Source organism: Polypterus senegalus, chromosome 2, assembly GCF_016835505.1.
Source record: "Polypterus senegalus isolate Bchr_013 chromosome 2, ASM1683550v1, whole genome shotgun sequence".
Taxonomy (NCBI): domain Eukaryota; kingdom Metazoa; phylum Chordata; class Cladistia; order Polypteriformes; family Polypteridae; genus Polypterus; species Polypterus senegalus.
In genome coordinates, this window is record NC_053155.1 from 292,775,231 (window position 1) to 292,796,671 (window position 21,441).

The following is a 21,441-nucleotide window of genomic DNA, read 5'->3' on the forward strand; positions in this document are numbered from 1 at the left end:
AATACTGATATTTGACGTTCCTGCCCGCAGCATGCCAGGGATCATCTATCTTTTTTTTGGTGATTTTTGAGGCATTATGGAATGAACAGAAAAACGGCTAAGTTTGGCCTTTCCTCTCCTTGTGACCTATTGCTTTGAATTTAGGCCTTTTCAAAGATGACCTGATCATACAATGTTTTCTCTGGACCATGTTGGATAAAACTGCACCTAAAGAGAATTTGTGTGTTTGTCAAGTTGCAGTATCTTACTCTACATACTGTATTGCTGATCAGAAAGCTAAAATAAACTAGTAATCTTTTGAGGAAGTGTATATATATATATATATATATACAGTATATACCCTAGTTCAGTGCGGGACACTGGACCAGAGTTACAATAAATTAATGTAAAACACAATATTCATATACATAAACATATATACCAAGGCAAACAAAAATGACTCTCAAAATGAATTGGTTTGGTTTGTGGGGCATTACTAATGGGTAATATCACGACTTTACATAAGTGCCAGGTAATAAGATTAGGCTCTACTGTCATCAAAATGAATGCACATATCAATCTCCACATCAAAACTATATATAATAAAGGGAAAAAGAGCAAAATAAAATCAGTAGTATCTCTTTGCCAAATTCCCCTAGCATATTTGTTTGGTCTCCAAATCCAACCAGATCTCTATTGTAGCCTCTTTAAGGTATATTATGGAAAGACTAGCAGACCATGTGCGCTTCGCTGCAGTCACTGTAGCTGGAATAGTTATGTATCTTCATGCGACTTATAGAGCTTGTTTATATACAACATTTTTGGTTTGTCCTCCTGGAGCCAAAATATATAAATTTTCTCTATGACTAAATCGTGAACATGCTACATAAAGCATAGAAACAGGAAAAACGGCAACACCGCCAGGAACAACAGTAAATGAGATAAAGTAAAAGTCTACCAAACACTAAATGAGATAAAGTAAAAAAGGGCAACAGCGCCGGGAACAACAGTAAAAAACAACAGTAAATGAGATAAAGTAAAAGTCTACTAAACACTAAAGTACAAAAACGAAGTAGAAAGTAACAGTAAACCGCAACACCGCTGGGAACACCAGCACACCGCGTCTACTAAACACAAAGAAACACTAAGTAGAAACACTAAAGGAAAAAATACTATTCAGTAAGTACTGCGTCTAGTAAACAATAAATCAGTAAAGGAGGGAGGACTGCGGAGCTCAGCTCGGAGCGAAATGAAGTGAATGAAATGAGGTGAATGGGAGGGGAGATGATCACGTGACGCCCCCACCCGCCTTAACTCTCCATCCCTCCACAAACACACAAACACAGTCTCTCGGATCCCAACTCTCCCTTATATGTATAGATAATCTTTTCCTTGCACTTTCAAGTTGAGAACTTAATTTGAATAATGAGGAGGATGAATATTTTAATGATTATGGCCGTTGCCATTGTTTGAAACAAGGTTGAAAATAAAACACTTAAATGAGGTCACATTTAAAAGTACAGAGGTAAAGAAAAGTTTGCTGCCATATGGTGTTAGAGTCAGTACTGCAAGAGGCCTGGAAGTCAAGCCCAGTATTGCAAGTTTATTTAAAAGGCTGCCTTTTTCAGTACACAGCATTGAACATCAGTTCTAACTTTAGACATAAAGAAAATATAGTTTTCTATCCTTAGAGCATATTCAATTAAGAGGGGACTGTACTGTATATAATAAATCTGTATATTTGATAAAACAAAAAAATCTAAATGTTAGCCAGTTCATGAGAAGTAGTGAAATACCTGGCAGCAGGTATCACTTTGTCTTTTTCTTTTACCACACATTTTCCTGTTAATGCTGTTATTTCTTTTTTAAAAAAAAAATTCAATTTTGCAGACGGAAGGTTGAAATTATGCACACGCACAGTCTCTTTACCCTGCTTGGCGAAAGGTTAATGCTTCACACCAACACTGTAACGGTGACAACGTATAACACACTTTATGAGGTAGGTTTGCTTAGTATGTTTTATATTATTTGCGGAGTTTTTACTCTGTTAGCATAGTAGGCTTTTCAGAATAGTTCCAAACCTGCTTTTGCTGTGTTGAAAATGAAATTGAAGAGGGTGTCATGTTTGCTATTTATAATTTACTGTGAAGTAACTTTTTTGTATAACATGAAAACAGAGACCTAGTGTTACACTGGCTTAGCTCTTTATCTTCTTGTTCAGGTGAAAATTTGAGCTGCTACACTGAGAGTCTAACAAACCAGCCCACTTTAATTCAGCAGTTGTCTATGGGTGCTTCTGAGTGATTTTCCAGCTGGGAGAAATAATCCCTCTAGATCTATGCGACACTATTATACCGTATGTGTGAATGTGGCTAAGAATGTCTGCTGCTTATTATATGAAGTTATAGTGTGTTAAAATAAAATTAAAGCACAGAATATATATATTGATATATAGGATGAGGCAGAAAGGACGAACGTTTTTTACAAAATCACAAAATTGTTAAATTTTTCTTACAAAGAAATTTATTGAAAGACTTGAGTTCATATTGAGATAGCATTTGATAATTTGTAGAGATGGAAATGCAGGTCTAAATGCAAAATACATCTTATCGAACGATTAATGAGGCCAAGTTCAGAAGAATGCTTCCGAGCAGATCGACTTGGACTGCGCAGCAGGGCTAGTCGTACGCTTTCCACATTTTCAGGGGTATGTGCCGTTCGTGTAGCTCCCGGCGGTCTTTTGTTCAGTAGTGTACCTCGTGTATGAAGTGCTTTAACCCAACGTAGGATAGTGTTACGGGAACAGATTTATTTCTGTGGATATTGAAATGGCAACGAAACTCAAGCTGAATTGCGGTAATAGATTGGTTGTTCTTGACAAAACAGTCGTATGCAAAAACGCGGTGTTCTGTCGTCCATGGCTTCAACTAAAAAGAAAATAAAAAAATGCTAAGACTTCACTTACCTAACGCCACCTACCGCACATCTGTCACTTCAATTCTAGCCATTTCAAAGATGTCCGTCCATTCTGCCTCATCCTGCATATATATATACAGTACAGGCCAAAAGTTTGGGCACACCTTCTCATTCAAAGTGTTTTCTTTATTTTCATGACCATTTACAGCACTCCCTCACTCTCCTTCTTGGTCAAATAGCCCTTACACAGCCTGGAGGTGTGTTTGGGGTCATTGTCCTGTAGAAAAATAAATGATCGTCCAACTAACCTGACTTCTGCACAACACAACTGCTGGTCCCAACCCCATTGATAAAGCAAGAAATTCCACTAAATAACCCTGATAAGGCACACCTGTGAAGTGAAAACCATTTCAGGTGACTAACCTGTTGAAGCTCATCGAGAGAATGGCAAGAGTGTGCAAAGCAGTAATCAGAGCAAACGGTGGCTATTTTGAAGAAACTAGAATATAAAACATGTTTTCAGTTATTTCACCTTTTTTTGTTAAGTACATAACTCCACATGTGTTCATTCATAGTTTTGATGCCTTCAGTGAGAATCTACCAATGTAAATGGTCATGAAAATAAAGAAAATACATTGAATGAGGAGGTGTGTCCAAACTTTTGGTCTTTACTGTATATAAATTATATATATATATATATAAACTACTGAAATACGATTAACATTTTGATTCTCAAAGTAGGTGGTAGCTCTGCAACCACCTAGAAGGGAAGACTCAATTAATTTAGACCTAATCAGTAGTTGTGCTTTGGTATTTCAAAACCAATGGCCTTTCTTAAGAGAAGAAGATGAATGAATTAAATTGAATTAACAATATTAACAAAAATTAAAGAAATATGAATGACTGTAATGCAAACACTAGGAAAATAAAATAAGACAAGCAAAAATAAATATAATTCAATAAGGGTTAAAGGACCTTTAACATTAGAGAATACAGTCTAATTGAACAGTAAACAAAAGTAAAAATCTCAGAATACAGCCTTACCATGCATTACCAAATTAAGAAATAACTAAAAGACCAGATTCATTTGAAGATTAAAAGGCCATGGTGAAAGTCAAGGTCAAAACCTTGTGGTTAGCACTGCTGCCTCAAGATTTTAAATGACTGGGTTAGAATGAGCACCCAGTCACAGTCTGTGCAGAATTGTGTTCATTCTCTTTGTGACTGTGTGGATTTTCACTGTTTTTTCCCTTTTTCCCACTTCCCTAAGGCATACATGATTGCGTAATCGGTGTTAAAACCTAACCTAGGAAATGAGTATGTGCATGAGTGTGCCCTGTGATGCATTTATGTCCCATCCAGAGTTGATTCCTGCCTTATGCTTGATGCTGCCAGGATAGGCTTCAAATGCCATCTATTATGCATTGGGCTTAGTGGGTTAAAGAAATCTGTAGATGGATGGATAATTTGTTAATCATTTAAAGACAGTGTCTTTGCAATCAGTTCAGTTTCTCATTGCAAATTAATTTCAAAAAAATGAAATTGTTACTAGGTGTTTGTTACACAACAGTCATAAAATGAAATAAAAAAGGTTCCTAATTTAGTTGTCACCTACATATACTATATCTGTATAACCTAGAATTAGTAGTATTATCCCTTTTTTTTGTCTTTTTTGAAGATATTAACTGAGCAAGTATGCACTCAGGTTGTACATAAGCCTCACCCAGAGCCAGATTCTTCTGTAAAAATCCAGAATCCAAGTAAGTAGACCAAATGCTCACTGATGTACCTTTTTTAAATGGAGAAAGTCCTGTATCTGCAGTAGGCTCTTAATAATTAGTTGTTTGATTTAACACTACAGTAGTTTATGTGCTTATTTGTTAATGCATTTATTTATTTTAGGCTTCTTACTTTAGTAATAATGCACCAAGAGTTCTTATAGTTGGTCATTGTCTTGTTTAATTGATATGTTAATGATGGTTGATTTGTAAAGCACTTAGTGATGATGACTTTAAAAGGTGCTAGAACATACATATTGATAGATTGATCAGCACTGCTTTTTCAAAGTTTCAGAGACCTGGGCTCAGTCCCCAGCCTGCTTTCTATATTTGTGGAGTTTCCACATTCTTCCTGTGTCCTCACAGGTTTTATCTGTGTTCTCTGTTTCCATTAATTTTACAAAGAGGGACATGTAGGGGGTAATTGGTTACTCTAAATTTGCCTGCTGTGAGTGAGTGTGCGTATGTGTGTGTGTGTGTGTACCCTGCAATGAACTTGTATCACACTCAGGGTAGGTTTCTGCTTTGCACTCAGTAATACCGCATAACCCTTTATGTGATAAAACTGGATCAGAAAATGTCTAGATTGATGGATGATAAAGACTATCTTTTTAATTAGTTAATTATTTGATAAATAATGCATCAATTATCTAACTCTGTTATCCAGTTCAGTGCTGCAGAAAGCTGATGCCCATGCCAGAACCTTTTCTTTCAAGGCAGGAACCATCCCTGGATGGGGCACCATTCCATTATAGGGAACACTTACGCACAAAACCACCCTTTCTCATACTGGTCCTTTTGAAAGTTGTTAATTAATTATGACTTAATGTACTTATGTGAAAGTTTTGTTGTACTTCTTCATTGTTAATCTAGTTCAATTATAGTTAGTTTTATCTTAATTATAAACAATTTGATAATTTGTCATTTTTTAGTGATCCTTAAGGTGGTTGCAACCTTATTGAAAAATTCAACCCCAGGTGCAGAACTCATGGAAGTGCGTCGCCTATTTCTTTCTGATATGATAAAATTGTTTAGTAACAGCAGGGAGAACAGACGGTAAGTAATTCTAAATTATTTACATTTTAATCTGTTACTACATTTAACCAAAGTTACATATTGTGTCTTTGATAGTAACGTATTCAGCACAGTCCCTACATACATTAAGTGTGACACATAAATAATTAAAAAGTAACATTTTTTTCTTATGTTTGTTTTGTACAACGGAATACTGAAACCAGACTAAGAGTTCTGTCTGTTTTTGTTCTTTAACACAAGGAATAACTGTGACACAATGTGCAAGTTTATTAATCTTAATATTTTTTTTAATTAACATTAATGTTGTTTTGATTATTATGAAAAATTAGAAGAGTACTGAGTCATCCTGTACTGTGCCATTTGATTAAACAATGAAGTGGATTCACTTTTATGCATTATCTAAAAACTAATCATTGCGCAGTGGTATGCTCTGCTGTCTCATGGACTCTTGCCCAAGGTTTGTATCCCGTGCCCAGTTGCTACTAATCTTCATGAGTATACAATTGCTCTCTCTGACTGTATGGGTTTTCTTCTGCATATTCTAGTTATACTCTTCCATCCACAATGATGTAAATGTTACATTAGTTAACAAAACAAAACTAGACTTGTGAGAGAGGGTGTGTATGCATGAGTGGACCCTGTAATGGACTAGCACTCTTTCCAGGGCATGCTTATGATGCTACTGGGATCGGTTCCAGCCCAATGCATTTGGATTTGAGGATGTTGTGTTACATCATGTTTGGCTGTTTGTTTTTTGCTCAAACAATGCAACTAAAAAGCAGAACGAGTGAAAAACAGAAATTTGAATACACAATTGTAGCAGCCTGTGTCAAGCCTAAATAGTCAAATGCTATTAAAAATGAACTCTTTCTCTGCAAACCTCACCATGCAACAGTACATCTCATAGTGAGATGCCATATCTGTAATAAGGGTTCTTTTACCTTCTCTATGATTTCCTCTGTGCGCTTTTTGCCACATACTCCTTTATATAGAACTAAGCATTTTGAGAAACCATTCCATAGTCTATTCTGTTGCCGCCAGGTCCCCCACTGAGGCAAAGGAACTAAATCTGTCCCTATTACACCTATTTCACATTCTTTTTTCAAAAATCTGTTTTTTATATAAATTCTGGAGAAGCAATTTAATATAGAGTACATGTACTGCCCCATCAATATTACCACCTCCAGCATCTGTATAGATAGATAGTGTGGCATCCGGGCCAGACACAGACAGGCGGACACGTTGACGTCACCCAACACACGTTTATTATACATTATATGCAGTTCTAAGTGCACCACAAACCCCCAAAGTCCAGGCCAACTCAAACGCCTTACTCTTCAGGCCGCCTCCTTGCCTTTCCTCCCGAGCTCCGTCCTACTCCACTCCCGACTCTCGCTGCTGAATGGAGGGAGGCGGCCCCTTTTATCATCACCCGGATGTGCTCCAGGTGCTCCCCAGCAGTCTTCCACTGGCACTCCCCAGTGTGGCAGAAGTGCCGGGTGTTCCCGCTTCTCTTCCCCCCAGCACTTCCAGGTGTGGCGGAAGTGCTGAGGTCCAGGGCTCCCAAGGCATTGGGGCGCCCCCTGCCTGTGACCACGGGCCCCTACAGAGTCCCCATAGCAACCAGGGTGGTCGCCCCCATGTGGTCTGAGATGGGTGTAAGCCCCCTTCCAGTCTTCCAGGGCATCCTGTCCGGGTGGTCCCCCAGCCGCCTGCGACAATAGATCGATAGATTGATAGACACTTTTTTATCCCAAGGACGAAATCTAGCTTTCTACAGGAGCATTCACTTTTGAGTTTGCACGTTACTTTTCTAAACATATTTTGATTTTTGAGTTTGGTGCTTTCTTTGGCGTATTGTAGCAATTTCAGGTTCATGGCCCAAAACAATCTTAGTAATTGACTGAAGATTTTCAGTTTTAGGATCCTGAAAGTATGTACAGTAATGATGGGTCAGTTCACGTTACATTTGAGTGCACAATGCAATTATGAACTCATTTTTTTATGATTTTTGAAATATGCAAATCTTTTGTTGTACTATATTTTCGGTATTCTTGTATGATAGTTCAAGATGGGAAATATTTATTTAATTGCTAAATTTATCATAGTTTAAGGTACCATACACATATGCAGACACACTTGTGTGTGAAAAAATGTTTCCTTCAACAAAGATTATTATGCTTTTTGTCTGACTACACAATGTTCTCTTCAATGACACGTTTTCTAGGTGTCTTCTTCAGTGTTCTGTCTGGCAGGACTGGATGTTTTCTCTTGGTTACATAAATCCCAAAAACCCTGAAGAGCAGAAGATCACAGAAATGGTCTATAATATCTTCCGGATTCTCCTGTATCATGCAATAAAATATGAATGGGGAGGTTGGAGAGTTTGGGTTGATACACTCTCCATTGCACATTCAAAGGTATGGATACGCAAGTTGATGTTGTTATTTGTGTGTGCAGTATAAGTACACATTAGGAAAACTATGTGCAGTTTTCTATTTCAAAAATGGTACTATAAGAAATGCAGAGAAGAACAATAACACTAGCTTATTTATTTCTCCCAATATATATGTCATCCAAATGCTTTTCAAAAATGTATCAAAGTTTCCATCTCAATTATATGACTTAGCAGTTTGTTTTTGATTCCGACAATCCTTTATGTAAAGGGCACATATGAAAGTTTCTACAACTGGAAACAGTGAAAGTAAGACAAACTGTGAAGGGTAAGTTTCAAAGAAAATTTAAAAAAGCCTATTGCACATGAAACTCTAGTGTGTGGACCCAGTTACTTAAAAGCATTATTGATATATGCACCGTAATGAGCTTTATGTGGAGACGCTAGAATAATAGGATTTGACCAGCTACTGTGGGTTCATCTATTCTACTCATATATTTAGTTATATTCGTATGTGCTACCCAAGAAAACGAATGCCCTCCAAAGGAAAATAACTTATAAATGGTAATTTTAATATCCTATATAGTTTTACTGTCCATAATTCATGGATCCATTGCCATTTCTGGATTTCAAATGTAATTTACTTTGCATTTGAATTAGATTCCAATATATTATTCCATAATATATAGCCAAAAATAATGCTATTTTATAGTATCAGTTACCAAAACAAAAGTGACTTTTAATTTGTTTTGATAAATGTAGCAAAGGATACATGTATATATTTATTTAATATACAAATGCAAATTTATTAGTAAGATCCTATATGCTAATCATTTCTTTAATTATTTCACAAAGTAAATTTAAAGCAGTCCAATTTATTCTGATCACACAAGAAGATGGTATAATTAACATTCAGTTTCTCTTTAGGTACTCTTTGTAAAGCCTCTTCCCTGGCCTTTTGTTCACTGAAACAACCAGTTAGTCTGATGGGCTTAATCCACTGACTCGCTTTAGTTCTGGACAGAGAAGGCTGTATGAAGGTCTAATTCAGATCTTTTAAACTTTCAAAGGCATTAGTATTTTGCCTAGAATTCTGTCAGGTAAATTTAAATCACGTATGCAGCAACATCGGTGGAAAGTTATAACTTTTTGTTTGTTACAAAAGCTCTTGGAAATGTGAAATATAAATTATGTGTAATTTTATTATAGAGGAAACCCTGACAACTTTTTTTTTTAAATGGCAAAATGATTTATTGGGTTTAATTAAAGGGCAGCATGGTGGTGCAGTTGTAGCACTGCTGCCTTACAGTTAGGAGACCCGGGTTCGCTTCCCAGGTCCTCCATGCGTGGAGTTTGCATGTTCTCCCCGTGTCTGCGTGGGTTTCCTCCCACAGTCCAAAGACATGCAGGTTGGGTGCATCGCCTACCCTGCTTGGTGTGTATGTGTGCCCTGTGGTGGGATGGCGCCCTGCCTGGGGTTTGTTTCCTGTCTTGCTCCTTGTGTTTGCTGGAATTGGCTCCAGCAGACCCCCGTGACCCTGTAGTTAGGATATAGCGGGTTGGATAATGGATGGATGGATGGATAGCTAATTAAACATATTTGATGGACTGGATGGTCTCTCCTCATTTATAAAACAAATTATGTTTTTATATTATGTTGGAGGAGTTATGATATATTTTAAGAGTCCAAATAAATATGAAATCTGAATTAAGGAAAATGAATAGAATGCTCTTTGCTATTCTTTATATTCCAAATGAATCATTTAATGGAATTCTTGAAGGTAGTGACTGGCCAATGATTATGAAATATCTTCAAATGAAACCCTTTAATCCAGAAAATAATTCTAATATGTTATTTTATACCTTCCTACTTGTGAATATATGTATAAATACTAATTAGACGACATAGTTTCAGATCCAGTGACCTGGATTTATTCTTAGCCTGGACACTTTTTTGTGTACAGTAGTTGCAGTTTTTTCATTGCATTCATGTTGGTTTTCTACTTGGACTCCAGCTTTCCACAGCCCCATCAATACTTGCATTTTAAAGTGATTGGTGATTTTAAATTGACCCAACATTGTCAATATACAGTTGTGCACAGTGAGTTTATGCATTGCATTGCACACAATCAGTTCAGTTTATTTCTGTCTGTCATTATACCTTCCCGTTGTTGGTGACCAACTATTGCAGAAGCATGTAGTGACAATTCACAGTAGGGCACAGTGACAAATCATACTTAAATTCTTAAATGAAACCATAAACACACCAATTTTCAAATTATAATTACAAAACAGTTCATACAAACAAAAATATTATACACTAACAAGCAACGCTTATCAGTCAGAACTAATAAGAAGACAGTAGAACTGAATCGTTAGTGCATACTGATATCTATCTATCTAAGTGTACTGTTGGTATTTACTTAAAGGAGATGACTGTATGGCGTTTAACGGTTGTCCTAAAACTGTCATGAAGAAAACGGCTTTCTCTGGGCATTTCTTGTTATACATGTACTGAATGAACGGCAGCATGACCGTTGTGACTACCACTGATGAACTGAAGTTAGCACACTTTCAACTCTCATAAAAAAGGCCCAGCAGCTCATCTACTATCTTATCTATCTGAGGACAGCTTGCAATTCTCCATTGATTCTCATGAATTTTTACAGTTACACAGTGGAGTCCATTCTGTTTGGCTGCATCACATCTTTTTATAGCATCTGCTTACTTAAGATCATAAAACGCTGCAAAAGGTAGTGAAAGTGGCACAAAATATTGCCAGCACTGAGCTACATTTTCTTCAGGACATGCTGTATTCAATACTTACTGCCTTAGAAAGACCAACAGTATAAAGATCTCAGCCATCCCACACAATCGCTTTTCTCACTCCTCCTATTATCTCCTATTTTTGTTGGTATTCAAAACAACTACTGTTGTTCATAAATAAATGCGATAATACAGTTAGTGCCATGCTTGGCATCACAGTCATGCCTAAACAGAGAAAATATCACAGGATTGACCTCAGCACTTTGTAGTTCTCTGGTAATTAAAGGAATCTCTTACATAGGAGTCCGAGACCAACAGGGTACTAAGATAGGCTCCTTATGACCCTGAAATAGAAAAGACGAGTTTAGAGAATGGAGGTGTATTTGAAAATAAATACAATTTTCTTTTACATATTTTATTTTGTGCTGGCATGGTTGATCTGGCGTCCAGGGTCCAAATACGGATCACTGTCCATGTGGAATTTACATATTCACCTCATGTCTGTGTATTAGTTTCCTCCGGGTAGTGAAATGCGTGTACCATAACACTAAAAGCATTCTTGTTAGATGAACTGGCAATTCCAAAATTATCTTTTTGGATTGTGAGTGTGGGTGTTTGCATACATGGATCTTGTGATGGACTTTGTTGATCTTCCTTGCACCCGATACCACTAAAATAAGCTTTTTAACTGGCACTAAATTAAGCAGAATTGAAAATGTTATGTTTTGTTATTTGATTTTGCTTAGATGTGGCAATTTTCTCGGAACTGAAATTTATTTATTGTATATTACCATATGTTTAAAAATATGATTTGTATTATTTCTAAGGTGACTTATGAAGCCCACAAGGAGTATTTGGCAAAGATGTATGAGGAATATCAAAGGCAGGAAGAAGAAAACATGAAAAAGGGCAAAAAAGGAAATGTTAGTACTATTTCTGGCCTTTCATCTCAATCTACGGGAGTAAAAGGAGCCATTGAAATTCGAGAAATTGATGACAGCTCCCAGACACAAACTCCAGAAAGTGAGACTGACTATGCAGTGAGCACAGACACAAGGAACTTGCTTGCAGAAACCAAAGGACCAGATGATGGACTAGGGGCCTCTGAAAGGCAGTCAGCTGGTGTTCGTGTTGAGGTTCATGATCTTTTAGTAGACATCAAAGCTGAAAAAGTGGAGGCCACTGAAGTAAAACTTGATGATATGGATCTGTCTCCAGAGACATTAGGCACCACAGAAAATGGTGCTTTAGTGGAGGTAGACTCTCTCCTTGACAATGTGTATTGTGCTGCTGTAGAAAAGTTGAAGAGCAGTGTCAGTGGGAGTATAGTTTCTAAAGAAAGTGAAGACAAAAACAGCGGCCCCTTAATAACGCTTGCTGATGAGAAAGACAGCTTAACCAACAACAGTACCTCATTTCTTTTTGGGAAAGTTTCAAGCCAGGAGGAAAAACTGATTTCAGACCTGACATCTAGTGACATTGTAATGCCAAATGCCCAGGATATTCAGGTTCACACAAGTGCAGCTGATGATCTAGGACTCCTTGCGCATATGACAGGTAGTGCAGACTTAACATCTGCAGCAAATATTCTTGAGAGCAATGAATTCAAAATCCAAACCACTTTGGATGACATCAGTGCAATTACAGAAGATGAAAATCCTTCAAGAGGGGCAGAATTTTCTGATATGCCAAATACAGGTGTGGACTGTGAGCCATCTGTAATCAAAACAGCAGGCAGTATAGATGCAGTTAGCACTACTTCAGATACAGAAAGGTCTGATGATGGAAAAGACAAAGAAATCAAGAAAATACAGACCACTGCTACCACTCAAGTAAGTATTTTTAGTTGATTGAATTTGCTTCCCACTAATAAATTATTAGTTTTGTAATCTTTCACACAGCTGTTTCAGACATTGAGAGTCATGGAAGAATAATGTATAATTTATTTTTGTGTAATGTACCTTAAGTATGAGTGGCTTTATATTTTAATCATGAAAGTAACAGTGATTTGTAATATTTGTATGTTAAATATGCATAAATTAACTAATAATAGTTGTATTTCCTGATAATTTATTTATATTACAGTTAATACAACAACAGTATCAGTTTTTCTACCAGTGTCGTTCTCTTGCCTTTTTAACAACGTTCTTCAAACTTTATTTGCGTGAAAATGTTTTCATTTAGCTTTCTTCAGCTTATGGTTTTTGGAAAAAAGGTGTTTTCTTAATTAATTGCTGAAGGTCCAAATAAAGAGAAATTTGTTAGAGTAATTCAAGAATGCTGTTGGCATTATTAGTAGAGTGATGCTTATAATTTGCAATTTTTATAATGCTTTTTTTGTAGCTATAATGGCCTAACAATTAATCCCTGACAGTCTTAGGAAACTTTCAGAGTAAATCCACATTGCTTATGTATGTGAATTTCCCCTTGGGAATCTATCTATCTATCTATCTATCTATCTATCTATCTATCTATCTATCTATCTATCTATCTATCTATCTATCTATCTATCTATTGTTACATGCAGTAAATGAAGCTGCCTAGAGAACTTTTCTACTTGAGAAAGACATTTGAAAAGACAATATCCAATATGAAAGTTCTTTTCTTATTTTTGTTTGTAAATGTATAATCACAGTGCATAATGTGAATGGTTGCCCATCTGTGAAAGACACCATCAGGCTGGTACAGAAGATCTCCAAACCAGATAAAGAACCGCACAATAGAAGACAACTTTTATGAGGCAGTGTGAGAACACTAGGGCTACTAGGTACTCATATGATCTACAGTATATCTGAGCTGAGATAGCTACATTGTGTAGTATAGCAAGCAGGAGAACCAATACATAGAGTATATAGCCATCTTTATCCACATGTGTCTTTAAACTTAGAGTCCTAGATAGAGTTTGGATCAGAATCTTAATGGCAGGAGTAGAGGGCCAATGTTATGAAAAAAAGAAAGAAATGAAAGGTGAGGAAGCAAGTGCTTGGCGTTTTTTTGAAGAGGACAAGTGAGCAAGCCACGCCACAAGGTAAATAGGAATTTGTGATCTGCAATGGCAAAAGTATTTTGTTTTCTGTTCTGTTTAACTTTGTGTTTTCTCATTGTATGTTATAATAAGAAGAGCTGAATTTTTGATACAGGTGGCCTAATTTTTACTACTTTGTGTGTGAGGCTGATAACATGCAATCTCTTCTCATTATAATGAAATTGTCTTTGTATAGTTTGTTTTTAGTTCAGACTATAGTGTATATATGTGTATATATATATATATATATATATAGATATATATATATATATATATATATATATATGTATATGTATATATTTATACTATGCTATATAATATAATATATATATATACTATATACTGTATATATCTATATATACACACTCATCTGCTAGGTACACTTGCTCAACTGCTTGTTAATGCAAATATCTAATCAGCCAATCACATGACAGAAACTCAATGCATTTAGGCCTGTAGACATTGTCAAGACGACCTGCTGAAGTTCAAACTGAGTATCAGAATGGGGAAGAAAGGTGATTCAAGTGACTTTGAACGTGGCATGGTTGTTGGCCAGTTGACCTGGGATTTTTACGCATAACCATCTCTAGGGTTTACAGAGAATGGTCAGAAAAAAATATCCAGTATGTGTCAGTTTTCTGGGCGAAAATGCTTTATTTATGCAACAAGTCAGAGGAGAATGGCCAGATTTGTATTTTCTTGGCACACTTTGGGCCCCTTAGTACCAACTGTGCATTGTTTAAATGGCAAAGCCTAGTCTTGTTGCTTACCATTTCTGTCCCTTTATGACCGCCGTGTACCCATTTTCTAGTGGCTATTTCCATCAGGATGACACACCATGTCACAAACTTCACATTATCTCAGACTGTTTTTGAACATGACAATGAGTTCACTGTAAGGGCCTCCACAGTCACCAGATCTGAGTAGAGCACCGTTGGGATGTACTGGAACAGTAGATTTGCATCGTGGATGTACAGCAACTGTGTGATGCTATCATTTTAATATGGACTAGAATCTCTTCCAGCACTTTGTTAAGAGTCTATGCCACAAAGAATTACAGCAGTTCTGAAGGCAAAAGGGGATCCAATCTGCTACTAGCAAGGTTTACCCAATAAAGGGGCCAGTGAGTATACATATTGTGTATATATGTTGTGATCTGCAGGGGGGCATCAAAACCTGGTACACACATTTGCAGCTACAAGTTCAGCAACAGACGTTTTTATTTTTCTGTGGGAAACGCTTCCCTAACCGCACAGTGTACAAGCACAAAGGCATGCAGCAATGTTTTCTCTTCTTCTTCTGTCTTTCTCTCTCTCTCTCCCCCTCTGTCTTCATCCACCTCCAGTCCTCCTCCAACAAGCTTCATCCTCTCACTCCCAACACTGACTCTTGGAGCAGTGGCACGGGGCTTCTGTTATTCTGCACCTGGGATTACTTCCGGTGCCCCATTAGCATGGTCCAGAAGCACTTCTGGGTGAGATGGAAGTCTGACAAAATAGGGCTCCAAAGTCCTTTAGCACCCAATGGCAGCACCCACAAAACCCAAAAGGGCTATGCCGGACTCCAACTCCCATGAAGCCCTGTGAGAATCCAATGCACCATTGCAACCCAAGGGGGCTGCCATCTAGTGCTGTGAGGGGGATAATGCCCTCTACAGTTAAGGGCCCCAGCTGTCCGCCACACTATGTATAAATTTATACATATACATATTTATTCATATTTATTTATTGAGCTTCTGTAAAAAATCAAACTTCCCCAGGGGACAAATAAAGATCTATCTCTCTATATCTATATATGTGTGTGTATGTGTATATACACAATGACCAACACACACAGTCCCAGGTTCAAATAAATTATGTTTATTTAACAAAAGTACCTTTTCACAGACTTCTTCTCCCGGAGAACAAAATACGATTCCTTCTCTTTCTCCTTTCAAATATCACTCCTGACTAGGACACCTCTCCTTTTTAACTGACACCCAGGAGTACTTCCAGCATATGATAGGAGATACTGCCCCCAACAGTTCCCTCTAGTGTGACCCGAGGGTCTCAATAGGGTGCCCACCAGAACTTACAGTCCTACAGGCATTAAAAAGGAATCCATACCAGACGGATGCTGCCACTATTAGGGGAACACATGGCTCTCAGAGTCTCCCTCTGTCCTTCAGGTCAGGTCAGGTTGGGGAGCATGCACTGGCACAGCACATTGCCGCACCCACCACACAATGAAGCAGCTTGGGATCCTGGTTGGCAACCCCACAGGCAGACACGCAGTCCAAGTCCACCCTTTGGAAATGAGCCCTGATCAAAGCCTCCATTGACTCTGTGAAGATCACAGCATCAAAGTTGGATCTTCAGAGTAGCAACAACAAGTCTGTGGTCAGAATTCACAGACCGGGCACTTCTGTAGACCTTGCAATTTTGAAAGAGCCTCCAGCGTCTGCCCACTGCACCACCAGTATTGAAGTACCAAGTCCAACGATGCGGCTCAGGGTGCTGGAACCAGGATCCAGCGACCAGCAGCCCCTAACCTTTTGCAAAGTCACGTAAAGGAACATGGAGCCACTGACTCCACGGTCACCAGACTAATGGGGACCGAGACAATCCTCATAGTCAGCCCTGTCAGTGCCAGTGGTGGCAGTGAAGTCACCCATGACCAGAGGAGTGTCACCTTATGGGCACCCAACAACCACCGAGCAAAGTTACGAATAAAATGTCTCTTTCACTGAGACATCACTCACCATGGTCAGAGCATACACTGAGACAACAGACAAGACACCCAGAGAGTGCCATAATCTGAGTCATATAATATGCCCATTGAAAGGAGCTGATCCACTACAGCAGCAGCTGCTCCCCAAGTATGACAGCCATCAGAGCGACCAGACCAATAAAAGATGCACCTACCTACAGAGATCTGGCCAGTCCCAGGTCTGCACACCTCAGAGAGTGCTACCACTGAAATGCAGAGTTTATGCAGCTTCTCCGACAGCAGAGGAAGATGATCATCATGCTGGAGAGACAAGACATTCCACATGCCAACCCAGATGGGTCGCCTCAAATTGGGATCCTAGTGCTGCCGTGCAGCGGGTGACACCTCTGCACCATGCCAGTTCTGATCCCTGACAGGCCTGACCCCATTGGCTGTCCGATGGTTTTGACTCTTCCAGGGATGTGGCTCCCGAGGTCTTTCCCCCATCCCCTTCACAATGCGAGCAGCCTTCCTATGGGTGGCATCAGCAGAGCTACTCCTGCGGAGAGCAAGAGGGAGTCCTGTCTGTCGTCTCAGAGCTGCGTGAAGTTTTTTACGGTGACTGGAGTGCCAATCCTGCCACCAACCCCGATGATTTCCCTGCAAGTTTGTGGTCCGTTTGCAGGGCTGGATCCAGTTTAACATTACTACCCATTCCATTATAACAAACTTATCAGGAAAGCTTGCACCAACACAGATCTAATACTTGAGACATTGAAAGCTACTGCGGAAAATAGATTTTTTTCATGAACATTTTAATATAGTTTGTTGTTTAGTATTGACCCCCATGCCAGTCCCCATTCCCAATGAAAATATGAAATGAAAAGTTTATTTTTTCTTGTCCGTCACTGCAAACAACAAAGCTTAAGTAACATAAAAAAATACGAAAAAGTATGATTTTTGAATGAAGTATTCCTTTAAGCTAGGCACCAAGCCAATAATTTCCACTCCATTTTTTCCCAAAGCCTAACTTTTTTCCTCAAATGTTGCTTCTGTAGTTTAAAATGAGTTTATATATTCAGTATTTTTATATTTAGTAATTAAGAAGTAACAAAATGCCATTGCACAACAATGTGGGTGGGAAATGACACAGTTGATGGCTTACGTGTTTCATCCCACCTCTTTTAAACTTTAAAGAAAAAAAAGTATGTAAAACATTGCTGTTGGCTTTGTATCTTTGAAAACTGTTGACATTTGAAATATTTTAATGAATATCAATATTCAATATTATATACACTATTAATATTATAATGCTATTTATAATGCATTTTAGGTCACTCTAAAAATCGGCAATTTAGAGGAAATCCCTAATAAGCATTGCAGTGACACCATAGGTCAGGGGCTCAAATTTGCCTGGTACCTTTACCCATAATTGTTTGGTTGGAAGATGGTCCAATTATGCATGCCACTCTTTTCATCGATTTTTTTTTTTTGTTAAATTGTTTTTGAATTTCTATGTTATACTTTTAAATAAACATTTTCTGAAGTAGTATGTATGTAACATTTTACATAAATGCTTTGAACAAAGTATAAGAAGACATATATGTTCTATCATTCTTTCAACATAATCATATTATTAATAGAATTTTCATTAATTTAAAACCCTGTAATTGCATTTTCAATCTGTTGTGTGTGTGTGTGTCTTTAATGCATCAGGATAATATGTTCAAAGTATATTACTACAAGTAGTGTCATTTGTGTAGTGGACACATCAGACAAATTAAATTCCTGCTGTCTGCCTTCCTTTATGTCATGATAACCATTCATTTGGAAACAATGATGTGAAGTCAAAGGTTGATAGATAGAATCTAAGTCATCCATCATTTAAACTCAATTTGTGGAGTTGTGTCTTGTAGAAATATGAACCAAGTGGAAGTTAAGTTAATGCATAAAGACTGCTCCATGTGGTTTCAGATCAGTCCCATCACATTTAATTACCCATTGCCCGCAGCATTCCTGACTACCTTTATTACGAGTTTTATATGTTTGTTATTGAAGCTATTTCTTAAGTGAACCACAAACAGTTTCTTGCTTTGGTTTCACTCTGAAGTTGTTTGCAGCTAAAAGGTATTTGTTAAAGTCAAAAAATGTGGTTTAAATTCAAATAATATGATGATTTTTAATTCAAGTCACATGTTGCAGTACATACCATGCAGCATGACATTATTTTATATGGCCATTCCTTTTCTATATTATAAAGTATACAGTTTTTTTCTGAAACTATGGATGATGACTTTGCTGCCTCAGAGCTCTAGGGAGCTGAGCTCACATTTTGTACTTGTTGCTTTCTATTTTGAATTTGCACCTTCACATTCCATCCATGATAAAAAAATAAGCATAGCCTAACATTATCCTATCTCTGCAGAAAGGTGTTGTGAAAAATAAAATCAAATAAAGGAAGGTGATTAGCAGTCTGGTGTATGAAGTTCTCTTGGCTGGAGAAAAAGTTACTAAAAAAAGCTTTTACGATTAAAGGTTATTTCCTCACTGAAAGGAAAAGAAGGTAAAAAGACGTAACATTGCGGCTGTATAGCCTTCATTAGATGTGCAACTGAAAAGGAAAAAGTAGGTAAATATATAGGAAGAACAAAGCCAGGGCATGTGAAAGGAGAAAAGGTAAGGGGTAGGTGAGAAAGCTGCCATTAGAGCAAATGAAGGGAGAGATTAAAAAGTCATTATGACCTGGAGAAATACAGTGCATCCGGAAAGTATTCACAGCGCATCACTTTTTCTACATTTTGTTATTTTACAGCCTTATTCCAAAATGGATTAAATTCATTTTTTTCCTCAAAATTCTACACACAACACCCCATAATGACAACGTGAAAAAAGTTTACTTGAGGTTTTTGCAAATTTATTAAAAATAAAAAAACTGAGAAATCACATGTACCTTTGGCAGCAATTACAGCCTCAAGTCTTTTTGAATATGATGCCACAAGCTTGGCACACCTATCCTTGGCCAGTTTTGCCCATTCCTCTTTGCAGCACCTCTCAAGCTCCATCAGGTTGGATGGGAAGCGTCGGTGCACAGCCATTTTAAGATCTCTCTAGAGATGTTCAATCGGATTCAAGTTTGGGCTCTGGCTGGGCCACTCAAGGACATTCACAGAGTTGTCCTGATGCCACTCCTTTGATATCTTGGCTGTGTGCTTAGGGTCGTTGTCCTGCTGAAAGATGAACCGTCACCCCAGTCTAAGCTCAAGAGCGCTCTGGAGCAGGTTTTCATCCAGGATGTCTCTGTACATGGCTGCAGTCATCTATCCCTTTATCCTGACTAGTCTCCCAGTTCCTGCCACTGAAAAACATCCCCACAGCATGATGCTGCCACCACCATGCTTCACTGTAGGGATGGTATTGACCTTGTTATGAGCGGTGCCTGGTTTCCTCCAAACGTGACGTCTGGCATTCACACCAAAGAGTTCAATCTTTGTCACATCAGACCAGAGAATTTTGTTTCTCATGGTCTAAGAGTCCTTTAGGTGCCTTTTAGCAAACTCCAGGCGGGCTACCATGTGCCTTTTACTAAGGAGTGGCTTCGGTCTGGCCACTCTACCATACAGGCCTGATTGGTAGATTGCTGCAGAGATAGTTGTCCTTCTGGAAAGTTCTCCTCTCTCCACAGAGGACCTCTGGAGCTCTGACAGAGTGACCATTGGGTTCTTGGTCACCTCCCTGACTAAGGCCCTTCTGCCCCGTTTGCACAGTTTAGATGGCCAGCCAGCTCTAGGAAGAGTCCTGGTGGTTTTGAACTTCTTCCACTTACGCATGATGGAGGCCACTGTGCTCATTGGGACCATCAAAGCAGCAAAAATGTTTCTGTAACCTTCCCCAGATTTATGCCTTGAGACAATCCTGTCTCAGAGGTCTACAGACAATTCCTTTGACTTCATGCTTGGTTTGTGCTCTGACATGAGCTGTCAACTGTGGGACCTTATATAGACAGGTGTGTGCCTTTCCAAATCATGTCCAATCAACTGAATTTACCACAAGTGGACTCCAATTAAGCTGCAGAAACATCTCAAGGATGATCAGGAGAAACTGAGCTTCATGGCAAAGGCTGTGAATACTTACTGTATGTACATGTGCTTTCTCAATTTTTTTTATTTTTAATAAATTTGCAAAAACCTCAAGTAAACTTTTCATGTTCTCATTATGGGGTGTTGTGTGTAGAATTCTGAGGAAAAAAATGAATTTAATCCATTTTGGAATAAGGCTGTAACGTAACAAAATGTGGAAAAAGTGATGCGCTGTGAATACTTTCCGGATGCACTGTAAGTAGTCCCATTGTGAGAATGAACTTAGCTTCTTCTGTTTTTCTTTGAAAAGGGTCTTTAAAGCACAGTTAAGAGCACAAACAGAGATGTCAGTATGGTCTTGATCATGGAATGTGAACTGTTCTACAATAGGCTTTTTAAGGTCTGCAGTTTTAACAGACTGAACATACTATCTGCAACAGTCTGTTAGCTGACTCCATGTTTCACCTGTGTAGAAGGCTGGGAAATTCCTAAAAGAAATACAGCAAATACATTTTTTAGACTGGTAAGAGGCCCGTTATTAATATTGATTTTAACAGAGGAACAATTTATATTGGTATTGTTGCTGACATATTTGCAAGTGACACAGCAGCTCCTGTTACAGCTCAAACTTCCAGGTGGGTAATGTGGCTGTCACCTGTGAAGTGAGCTGTAGAGGAGAAGTTTACACAGGTTAGGTGTTTGACGGAAGGAGATCAAGGGAGGGTTAGGATAAAAGGCTCCAATTGAAGAATATCTGCTAAATAGGGACAGTTTATTTAAAGA

General features: G+C 38.2%; 1 protein-coding gene across 15 annotated transcripts in view; it reads left to right on the plus strand.

The window, feature by feature from the left end:
• Window positions 1-21,441, plus strand: part of nbeaa (neurobeachin a) — an 894,135-nt gene that overhangs the window by 348,870 nt on the left and 523,824 nt on the right. For all 15 annotated transcript variants that reach the window (XM_039745777.1, XM_039745778.1, XM_039745781.1 and 12 more), the window contains exons 18-22: window positions 1,870-1,978; window positions 4,574-4,655; window positions 5,606-5,729; window positions 7,936-8,128; window positions 11,697-12,701. In XM_039745777.1, coding sequence (XP_039601711.1) covers window positions 1,870-1,978; window positions 4,574-4,655; window positions 5,606-5,729; window positions 7,936-8,128; window positions 11,697-12,701 — 1,513 coding nt within the window. The remainder of the gene's footprint in view (window positions 1-1,869; window positions 1,979-4,573; window positions 4,656-5,605; window positions 5,730-7,935; window positions 8,129-11,696; window positions 12,702-21,441) is intronic.